The sequence below is a fragment of the Chlorocebus sabaeus genome, chromosome 12, assembly GCF_047675955.1.
Source record: "Chlorocebus sabaeus isolate Y175 chromosome 12, mChlSab1.0.hap1, whole genome shotgun sequence".
Classification (NCBI taxonomy): domain Eukaryota; kingdom Metazoa; phylum Chordata; class Mammalia; order Primates; family Cercopithecidae; genus Chlorocebus; species Chlorocebus sabaeus.
In genome coordinates, this window is record NC_132915.1 from 84,562,079 (window position 1) to 84,573,362 (window position 11,284).

Genomic DNA, 11,284 nt, shown 5'->3' on the forward strand with positions numbered 1-11,284 from the left:
AAAGACGGGGTTTCCCCACGCCGGCCAGGCTGGTCTCGAACTCCTCACCTGAAGTGATCCGCCCACCTCAGCCTCCCAAAGTGCTGGGATTACAGGCTCGTGAGCCACTGCGCCTGGCCTTCAGATCTTATCTCAAACACCACTTCCTTGGCACAGCATTCAGAGACACCTCCACATCCCTCTCCTGTTACTAAAGGTTCCTTCTTACGGCACCCTGCGTTTTTCCTTCACGACTTTATCAGTTTGTAATTGTCTATTTATTTTAATTAACCTGTCTGTGTCCATAAACTGTGAGCTCCGCCGGGACCTGCTCTCTGCTATGTCCTCAGTATCAACAGTGGTCTAGGATCACAGCAGGCTTTCATCAAATATTTATGGGAAACAGTCCAGTCCATTCCTGAACTCGGGTTCAGAAAAGGATAGCGACCTGTCCAAAATCACACAGGTTAGCGGTAGACTTGATCCCAAGTCTCCTAACTGGCAACCCAAGACTATCCCTGGAACTGGCAAGAATCTTTCTAAACTACCCCCCCGATAAAATTTTGAGTGCCAAAGAAAGTCTCAGAAAGGGAGGGAGTGAGCAGTGTGGAGAGTAGGAAGAAAGTGATTTGACTTGGCCCCTTCTCTCTTAACGTTAATGCGAGCTTACTGCAAACTGAGGGACTATAGCAATAACGACGTGACAGGGCGGCTACACTGAGTGAACCAATGACCCGGCAGCCATCAAAACAGGCCCCGGAGGGGAGCGGGGAGGAGAGTGGAGACCCTGCGCAGGCGCAGTCGAGGCGCTCAGCTCCTTTCTCCTCTGCCCCGCCCTCTCTCTCCCTAATCACAGAAGTCCAAGAGCGGTCAGCTGATGCTACGCTACGCGGCCACGTGACAACGGGGAGGGGCGAAGCGCAGGCGCAAGGAGCAGGCGCAGATGGTGGGCGGCTGTGTCAGCTGACCCAAGGGGCCTTCGAGGTGCTTTAGGCGGCTTGCCTTGGTCTCAGAATCGCTGCCGCCATGGCTAGTCAGTCGCAGGGGATCCAGCAGCTGCTGCAGGCCGAGAAGCGGGCAGCCGAGAAGGTGTCCGAGGCCCGTAAAAGTGAGTTTCAGGGTGGTGCTGCCCAGCGTGGCGCGAGTCGAAGGAAGACCGCTGGGCCGCAGGTGGTGGGTAGATTAGGCCCGAAAAACTGCGGGGTGCGGCCTTGGGCATAGTCGCGGAAGGTTGTGTGTTTCGAAGCTCTGAGGAGCTGAGGCTCTGGAAGGCTTGCGAATCGCCTGGAAGCCACGATGTGAGATGGTAAATTGGGCGTGGAAACAGTAATGGGTTACCGTCCTTGGGGCCTGGAGGCATGTGAAGTGGGCTCTCCAAACGGAGCTCTTTGTTCTTCCCCTCTCCCACTTAAGTGCTCTGGGGTGGTCAGTTTCGGTGAATGGAGCCAGCATCCACACGGTTGCTTGGTCTGGAAAACTGGAGTCCTACTTGCCTCTTCTCCCTCCCTCGTTTGCCACCTTTAGCCAGTCGCCAAGGCTTGCGTATCTTTCACTTTTTCCTCCATGTCTACTACCAGCGTCTTAGTCCAGGACACTAGTTTCTCTAAAGGTACTGTAACTATCTAAATCGTTGATTGGTGTGTGTGTGTGTGTTCTGGGGGGCAGGTGTCTGTGTTTCTGTGTAATATGTGGCAAGCGCAGTGCCCAGTGCATCAGTTGTCTCCCCTAACGTGGCATTCAGTGTCGCAGTGAAGGAAGCAGGTATTGGATCGCTTAATTAATTGCAGGAGAGATGAGGGCTGGAGTGGAGAAATGGAAGGTTGCTAAAGAATTTAAAACAGGTGAGTTTAATCTAGACTGGGGAGTGGAGGAACCCGTTCTAGTCCTCTCCAGTCAATCCATTCTCTCTGCAATCAGTCATCCTTCTAAAATGCAAAGATGTGACTTCCTGCTGGCAAGGAACAAAATAAATAAATGCAGATATGATTTTCCTACCGCCTTTGCAGTCAGACGTTTAGTGCCTGCAGAAGAAAGCTCAAATTCCTTAATGAAGTGGAGGCTCCTGTGGGTCAGGCTTGGTCCTTTCCTCCAGCCATACTGAATCATTGTGGTCCCTTAGAAGCACCATGATTTCTTTCATCTGCAGGTCTTGGCACACGCTGTTTCCTCTGATGGGAGAAGCCTTTTCCAATTCTCCTCGCCTTTGTTCTCTGACCCTTAGTCTTCCATCAGACCTGAAAATTTAGGAAGCACTTCTTCGGGGAAGCCTTTCCTGACTCATGCTTCTCACCCGGATTAGGCTTGGAGTCCCTCCCAAGTGCTGATTTCTGCCACTGCTGTGCAATAACCTATTTGTTTATATGGCTCAGTCACTCGACTAAGCTTCTGCAGAACAGAAACTATGTCTCATTTAACTTTATGTATCTAGTTTCCCATCTGGTGAGAAAGATGCTTCTTTCCCTATTTTACAGATGGTAAAAATGAGGCTCAGAAATGATTTGTCCATACCCTGGGAAGCAACATAGTTGGGACTCAGAAGCCTCTTTTTCCATGCAAGGCTAAGATACTGATCTTAGTAATTCCTTGGTGTTTCTCCTAGTATAGGAGTTATTCTATCTGACATCCAACTAGATTGCAAGCGTGTCTCTTCTACTTGTGCAATTAGGGGTTGTGTGGTACTTGGAAAGCTTTTTATGAGGGTGTTGGGAATGGGAGGAAGCCTTTTGTTCTTGCTCCAGTGACTGGAAAGTTCTTTGTTCTTCCCAGAATATTTCCAGTCATGCCCTTGATAGAGTATTTCCAGAATGACTTCTCAGAGTTTGTGTTCTGATGGCTCATCAGTAACAGAAGTTGTATCTGTCGGGAGGGATAGGAGAATAGATTGGGGAAGTGCAGAAAAAAATGCTTGGAATATTGTAAGAATAATTCTGAGTACCCTGGCCAGGTAGGATTTATGTTTTATACCTTTATCCTGTCAAGCCTGGTGCAGGGTTTTGTGTATCTCAGGTAGCTGTGAATTTGTTTTAAAAAGTATTAGTTTGGCCTCACACCTGTAATCCCAGCACTTTGAGAGACCGATGTGGGTGTATCACCTGAGGTTGAGAGTTTGTGACCAGCCTGGGCAATATGGAGAAACTCCGTGTCTACTAAAAATACAAAAATTAGCTGGGCGTGGTGGTGTGCGCGTGTAGTCCCAGCTACTTGGGAGGCTGAGACAGGAGAAACGCTTGAACCCAGGAGGCAGGGGTTGCAGTGAGCTGAGAGCATGCCACTGTACTCCACCCTGGGGAACAGAGGGAGACGCCGTGTCCCCCCTTCGCCCCAAAAAACAGTATTAGTTTACGGCTAACATACGTCTCAGATTTTTTTTTTTTGAAGACAGTCTCACTCCGTCACTCAGGCTGGAGTGCAATGGCACCATCTTGGCTCACTCCAACCTCCACCTGCCGAGATCAAGAGATTTTGTGCCTCAGGCTCCCAAGTAGCTGGGATTACAGGTGCCCGCCACCATGCCTATCTCTATTAAAATACAAAAACATATAAATTAATCAGTACGTAAATAAATACAAAATAAATTTTTGTATTTTAGTAGAGACAGGGTTTTACCATGTTGGCCGGGTTTGTCTCAAACTCTCGGCCTCCCAAAGTGCTGGGATTACAGATATGAGTCGCTGTGCCTGTCCTGTCTCAGAATTGTTAATAGTTAGGAGCAGAGGTATTCAGAAGAACTGCAGTTTGAAAAATTGCCTTTCTTGATTTATAATTATGGTTGACTTGCCCAGTTAAGAGTTGGGAAGAGGCAGTATGTAAAATGGTCCCATCCAATTTTTTAATGAAATCATTACGTTGGACCTTAAATTTATTTTTTTATTTATTTTTATTAATTTTTATTTTTTTGAGATGGCGTCTCGCTCTGTCGCCCCCAGGCTGGAGGGCAGTGGTGTCAGCTGACTGCAACCTCTGCCTCTTGGGTTCAAGTGATTCTTCTGCCTCAGGCTCCTGAGTAGCTGGGACTTCAGGCGCTCGCCACCATGCCCAGCTAGTTTTTGTGTTTTTAGTAGAGACGGGGTTTCACCATATTGGCCAGACGGGTCTCGAACTCCTGACCTTGTGATCCGCCCATCTTGGCCTCCCGAAGTGCTGGGATTACAGGCGTGAGCCAACAAGCCTGGCCTGGACCTTAAAATTTTTAAAAAGTTTGTGTTAATGGCATATTTGATTGGAGTGAAAGAAAACACTGGCTCCCATATGTAAGGCCCAAGAAAAACAAGATTTAAGAGAAATACGATTTTCTGTTTAAATATTTTTGATTTTTAGAGGCCCGTATCAAATTGAATGTTGAAGATGTTTGCCAAAGGCAGTAAATGGTATTATCTTGAGTTATAAATGCAGGGAGCCATGGGAGTTGGGAGTGATGTCTTGTGGAGCTACTGCATAATGTTTGGGCCATGAGTGTTTTTTGTAGGTTATTGGTTTCAAAAATATCTTTAGCTTTGAAATATAGCCCATTGTAGCTGATGGGAGGATAGCATGTGAAGGATTGGGGTACAGGTGGCCGAAGCAGACCAGTAATAGGCCAGAAATAATACTGGAATGAACGTGGACTTACAGAAATAGTCCTTGGAGTGCTTAGAGAGAGACCTGTTAATTGTTTCAGACTAACGTCAGGGAATGTTGATGTCATGGGTCACTTCATTACAGGTCCAAAGTTCTGTTGTTAATCAGGAGGTGGAAGGTTAAGTTTATTTTCATTTACCCACACGGGCTCTAGACAGTTGATATACAATTATGTGTATAACAAAGCCTAATTTTAGATGCAGGATGTCTTTTGCTCTGAATTAAATAAATAGGTTGATGGTCTAGAACCCCTCTTTTTTTTTTTTTTTTTTTTTTTTTTGGTGAGTGGAGACTCAAAGCAGAGGGTATATGTTGGCTGTCCTTGTGGTCTGTTTTCATGTAGGCTCTGACCAAACCTAGAGATTTTTTCCAGCTGTATGTTAAGCCACTCACTTCTAGAAACCAAAATACCTGTGTCTCCTCTTCTCTCAGCTGCTTGTGCAGTCTGACTGTACAGTGTTCCTCATTCAGCATTCCTTCGCAAGTCACCACTATCATTACTTCCTTGTGACAGGCACTGCTTTTAGTTTCCAATGTTACATCATCTGGTTCATTAGTTACATTATAGGCTAATGTCCTTGGGAGCTTATTAGGCTTCTTGCTAAGCATCTAAGTAGGGTTGCAGCTTTAATGAGCAGCATACTTACGTGTTTACTTCTGGAGAAGAGTTCCCTAGATGGTTAATGTTACTCATTCTATGTTCGTTCTTAATAGTTGAGATTGAGAGAATATTCCGACACATTCTACAATTTTTTTCCATCTTTTTAATGGGCTGTAGTTATAGAAGGTATTCATTTTTGTTTTGTCACTTGCTAGTTAAGTACAGCCTATAGGAGGGAGGAACCTGTACTATTTGTTAGCTCTGCATTCCCTCTTTCCCATGCACATCTCTTCAGACTGTGTCATAATTTATTCTTGGTTTATTGTTATAATATACCATCTGAGTCTCTGCTTGCTTTTCTACTTTTAACCACTTCCTGATATAGCTCTCTCCTTTGAAAACAGGAAAGAACCGGAGGCTGAAGCAGGCCAAAGAAGAAGCTCAGGCTGAAATCGAACAGTACCGCCTGCAGAGGGAGAAGGAATTCAAGGCCAAGGAAGCTGCGGTGGGGCACCATTTGTTTTTGTTACTGCTTTCGTCTCCTAATCCCCCCTCCCACCAAGGCTTTCAAAATAGCCAGCATAGCTCAGAGATCCTGGTTGAATTTTGAAAATGTGGTAGTCATATGTTTTATTGACTGCTTAGGCATCTGTCTCTTAGGATGATCAGTTTTTCCACTCATATTGAGTCCTAATTTTCATTTATTCACTCATTTGACACATATCTGTTAGGCAGTTAACATGCCTCAGGTACTGTGCTAGATGCTAGGAATCAGCTGTGACCAGGAAGAGACATGGTCCCTTCCCTCATGGAGTGTAGCTTACCATCTGGTGGCCAGGGAGACTCAGTAATACAGTGCAAATCATGCAGAGCTACAACTGAAAAGTGCTGTGACGGTTGTCAACAAATCAAATGGAGCCCCACTTTAGTATAGTATATATAGTACAGACATTTACCAGTGATACAGGCTACAGTATGGTGCATACAATAATAGTACAAAAACAGAGAGTACAGAGGAGGCAGGCACAATTGTGGAAAGGGGAAAGGACAGAGGAGGGCTTCACAGAGAAAAGGAACTATCAGGACTCTTGGGTGCAGGTAACAAAATATAATTAAAACTGATTCTAAATGGAATGTAATGGCCTATATAATTAAAAACCCAAGAGCTTAAATAATATGTTCAGGACTTTCTCTCTCCTCTGTGTTTGACTTTGTATCATTCTCAAGTTCTACACTGTGGCCTCTAGTAGTTCCAGCATACACACTTCCAGGCCCAAGTCCAGTGATTAAAGGCACATACCTCTCTCCTTGCATTAAGTAGCAAAAATTTTGATCAATTTTTAATTTTTTCTTTTTAAGAGACAGAGTCACCTTCTGTCATTCAGGCTGTAGCTCAGTGGTGTGATCATAGCTCACGGTAGCCTGGAGCTCCTAGGCTTAAGCCATCCTCCCCTGCCCAGCCTTCTGAGTAGCTAGGACTATAGGCATGATCCATCATGCTCAGCTAATTTGTTTTGTTTTTGTAGAGATAGGGTCTTATTGTGTTGCCTTGACTGGTCTCGAACTCCTGGCCTCAAGTGATCCTCACATCTCGACCTCCCAAACTGGATCATCTTTGTTCTTGGCAATTACAGTGCCATTAAAACTTGGCTGGGCACAGTGACTCACACCTATAATCCCAACACTTTGGGAGGCTGAGGTGGGAGGATTGCTTGAAGCCACAAGTTCAAAACCAGCCTGGGCAATAAACCAGACCGTGTCTCTACAAAAAAAACAAGATAAATACAAATAAAACTTAACATATTTCTTTGATTCTTGAACTGGGGCTGATAGGTGCTGTAAGTTGTCAGATTGCTCATAAAACAATGTAGAAATACCCTTGTGTGTCAGGGCAGCCATTTTTTTTTTTGAGATGGAGTTTTGCTCTTGTTGCCCAGGCTGGAGTGCAATGGCATGATCTCAGCTCACCACAACCTCTGCCTCCCGGGTTCCAATGATTCTGCCGCCTCAGCCTCCCAAGTAACTGAAATTGCAGGCGTGTGCATCCGGCTAAGTTTGTATTTTTAGTAGAGACGGGGTTTCTCCTTGTTGGTCAGGCTAGTCTTGAACGCCCGACCTCAGGTGATCCGCCTGCCCCGGCCTCCCAAATTGCTGGGATGACAGGCGTGAGCCACCAAGCCCAGCACTTTTTTTTTTCCAAGATGGAGTCTTGCTCTGTCACCCAGGCGGGAATGCAGTGGTGTCATGTCGGTTCACTACAACCTCCATCTCCCAAGTTCAAATGATTTTCCTGCCTCAGCCTCCCAAGTAGCTGAGACTACAGGCATGCACTAACATGCCCGGCTAATTTTTCTATTTTTAGAAGAGATGGGGTTTCATTATGTTGGCCAGGTTGGTCTTGAACTCCTGACCTTGTGATTCGCGTGCCTCGGCCTCCCAAAGTGCTGGGATTACAGGCGTGAGCCACCACACCCGGCCCGTCTTCATATTTTTACATTCTTTTTTCTTTATTGTGGCACAGGCTTAGGAGGTCCCAATGACATGTGCCCTCATATTCTTACATTGTGTGTTGTAGTTGATTATAGAGATGGTACTGGTATTGCACTGTAAAGCACAAGCTCTGATTCCTTTTTTTCTTTCTTTCTTTCTTTTTTTTTTTTTTTTTTTTGAGACAAGAGTTTCACTCTTGTTGCCCAGGCTGGAGTGCAGTGATGTGATCTTGGCTCACTGCAACCCCCACTTCCCAAATTCAAGTGATTCTCCTGCCTCAGCCTCCCGAGTAGGATTACAGGTGCCCACCACCACACCCAGCAATTTTTTTTCTTTTTTTTGTGTGTGTTTTTAGTAGAAACAGGGTTTCGCCATGTTGGCAGGCTGGTCTCGAACTTCTGACTTCAGGCGATCCACCTGCCTCAGCCTCCCAAAGTGCTGGGATTAGAGGTGTGAGCTACCACGCTCAATCAAGCTCTGAATCTTTCTAGCAGTGTTCCATTTATAACCTCTTTAGTTTTTGAGACAACTTAGCAGAGCCTGGCATATGGCTTATATTCAAGAAACAGGTAACGGGGTTCTGAACATAAAAGTATGAGTTAGCAACTGAGCTGTTATGAAATGCCTCGGGAGATTCCTGTAATATGAACAGTTATAGTATAGTATGAAGAGCCCTAAGGTCACAGTGGCTCCTGCCTGTAATCCTAGCACTTTGGGAGGCCAGGGTGGGTGGATCATTTGAGCCCAGGAGTTCAAGACCTGCGTGGGCAACATGGTGAAACGCTGCCTCTACAAAAAATACAAAAATTAGCTGGGCATGGCGGTGCATACCTGTAGTTCCAGCTACTCGGGAGGCTCAGGTTGGAGGACGGCTTGAGCCCAGAAGGTAGAGATTGCAGTGAGCCGAGATCATGCCACTGCACTCCAGCCTAGGCAACAGAGTGAGACTCCATCTCTTAAAAGGAGAAAATGGAGTGATAAAGTCAGGCACAGTGGTGCACACCTGTGGTCCCAGCTCTGCAGGAGGATCTCTTGAGCTTGGAGTCTGAGGCCATCCTGGGCAACATAGTGAAATCCCATCTTTTTGGGGGAAAAAAATGGAGTGATAGCCTCCTTATAGGTCGTTGTGAGAAATAGGTAATGTGAGAGAATCTTTTGCAAATTAATGTTATACAAATATGAAGGGATGTTGTTATTAGCATATATATATGTATAGTGAGGCAAGAACAGATTAGGTGAATAAAAAGGGTCTGACATAAAAGTTATGTCTTCCAAAACCTTACAGGTTAAGTTCTAGTAAAGAAGGCACAGCAGTTAACAAAAAGCTAGCTGTACTGTGAAGACCATAGAAGGTAAAAGAAAATTCATGTCAGTGTGTGTGAAATTGCTAAGAGAAACTGAAGAGATAAGATGTTTACGATAAATATTCAGGTAATAAAAAGGGGCAGGCCAAGGTGGGTGGATCACGAGGTCAGGAGATCGAGACCATCCTGGCTAACATGGTGAAACCCTGTCTCTACTAAAAATACAAAAAAAATTAGCTGGGTGTGGTGGCAGGCGCCTGTAGTCCCAGCTACTCAGGAGGCTGAGGCAGGAGAATGGCGTGAACCCGGGAGGCGGAGCTTGCAGTGAGCCAAGATCGCGCCACTGCTCTCCAGCCTGGGCAACAGACCGAGACTCCGTCTCAAAAAAATAAATAAATAAATAAAAGCGGGGGTGGGGGTGGGGGCAGCAATGAGAAATTAGTTTTCCTCTCTTTCAGATCTACAGTACTTCTCAGAGCCAGTCACTGTTAACAGGTTTATTTTTTAAATTCTTATAGAATATTTATATTTGCAAGAACAGATGTGACACACTGGTGAATCCACTGTTGAACTTAAGAACTAAAACACTAACCAATAATGGTGAAACTCCTTGTATATTACTCCTAAATTGTATCTTTCTTGTGTTTATTATTCTTACTTGTTTTGTTTGGAGATGGGGTCTTCTTGGAATTTTGCTCAGGTAGGGCTCCAACTCACCATCCTCCTGCTTCAGTGTCTCAAATAGCTGAGACTACAGGCACGCACTACCATGTCTGGCTTGTGTTTATTATTATTTAGGAATTTTTAAAAACCATGTATCTCCCCACATTTAAAACCACAGATACAAAAACATACCACATTGATACTGTTGTATATCTTGCTTATATTTTACAGTTCATTGCAATTCCTGAATAGTTCTCTTGTATAGAAGCAAGCTGAGTTTTTAGGTTGATTCCTGTCTTTGGTTAAGGCTATATAGCAGACTCTTAGAGGAGAGATGTGAATACATGTCTTTGGAATAATTTCCTAGCAGTGGAAATGCTGTGCAGTTTACTTTTGGTAGATGTGGCTCGCGTTGACTCAAGGAATACGTCACATGTGCTTCAGCCACAAGGTCACATTCTGAGTATACTGATTGGTGAGCCTGGGTTTCTCCAAAAGTCAGCAAGTAGCTTATGAGATGTACCTGACCAACCAGAGCATTGTTCTGATAATCCGTCTATGACATTGCTCCCCATCTCCAGGCACTGGGATCCCATGGCAGTTGCAGCACTGAAGTGGAGAAGGAGACCCAGGAGAAGATGACCATCCTCCAGACCTACTTCCGGCAGAACAGGGATGAAGTCTTGGATAACCTCTTGGCTTTTGTCTGTGACATTCGGCCAGAAATCCATGAAAACTACCGCATAAATGGATAGAAGAAGAGAGAAGCACCTGTTCTGTGGAGTGGCATTTTAGATGCCCTCATGAATATGAAGCTTTAGCACAGCTCTAGTTACATTCTTATGAAATGGCATTAAATTATTTCCATATATTATATAGTAGGTCCTTCCACTTTTTGGGCAGTAGCAAATCTAGCTTTTTTGTACAGACTTAGAAATTATCTAAAGATTTCATCTTTTTACCTCATATTTCTTAGGAATTTAATGGGTATATGTTGTCTTTTTGGCAAGGTATATATGCCTTTTGGCTCAAGCAACATGTATATCACTGTTGACTTTTTCTTTCTTAGATCTAGTTTTAAAAAAAAACACCACATAACCATTCTTTGAAGAAAGGAAGGGATTAAATATTTTTTTCCCTAACACTTTCTTGAAGGTCAGGGGCTTTATCTATGAAAAAGTAGTAAATAGTTCTTTGTAACCTGTGTGAAGCAGCAGCCAGCCTTAATGTAGTCCATTCTTGCTAATGGTTAGAACAGTGAATACTAGTAGAATTATTTGGGCTGCTTTTAGTTTCTCTTAATCAAAATTACTAGATGATAGAATTCAAGAACTTGTTACATGTTATTACTTGGTGTATCAGTAATCATTTAAAAGTAAAGACTCTGTCATGCATTTTTCTCCCGTTCATTTTCTTCCTTGTCTCCATGATGACCAATGGTTCATCATTTTTGATAATGCATAATGCACTTTGACCCAGATGGTCTGCAGAATTTCACTTAGGACATTAGCGCACAAACAGCACACATATCACATACCCATTTATATACATAATTAGAAAATGTTTGTGATACATACGTCATGTGATTTCACCCAACAAATGTTTTGGAAAACAGCAAGCAACTAGTCTG

At 44.3% G+C, this 11,284-nt stretch overlaps 1 protein-coding gene across 1 annotated transcript; it reads left to right on the forward strand.

Moving 5' to 3' along the window:
- The first annotated feature begins 887 nt into the window (after window positions 1-887).
- ATP6V1G1 (ATPase H+ transporting V1 subunit G1) lies at window positions 888-11,048 on the forward strand. Its single transcript, XM_007968295.3, has 3 exons — window positions 888-1,087; window positions 5,602-5,702; window positions 10,236-11,048. The coding sequence occupies exons 1-3, from the start codon at window positions 1,006-1,008 to the stop codon at window positions 10,407-10,409; spliced, it is 357 nt and encodes a 118-aa protein (XP_007966486.1). The 5' UTR covers window positions 888-1,005; the 3' UTR covers window positions 10,410-11,048.
- Window positions 11,049-11,284: the final 236 nt, after the last annotated feature.

Excerpts from the sequence above, each read along its gene's own strand:
- ATP6V1G1 (XM_007968295.3), top strand. The coding sequence starts at position 1,006 with ATGGCTAGTCAGTCGCAGGGGATCCAGCAGCTGCTGCAGGCCGAGAAG. Across the intron at positions 1,088-5,601 it reads GGTGTCCGAGGCCCGTAAAA|GAAAGAACCGGAGGCTGAAG; the intron begins GTGAGTTTCAGG and ends CTTTGAAAACAG. Across the intron at positions 5,703-10,235 it reads TCAAGGCCAAGGAAGCTGCG|GCACTGGGATCCCATGGCAG; the intron begins GTGGGGCACCAT and ends CCCCATCTCCAG.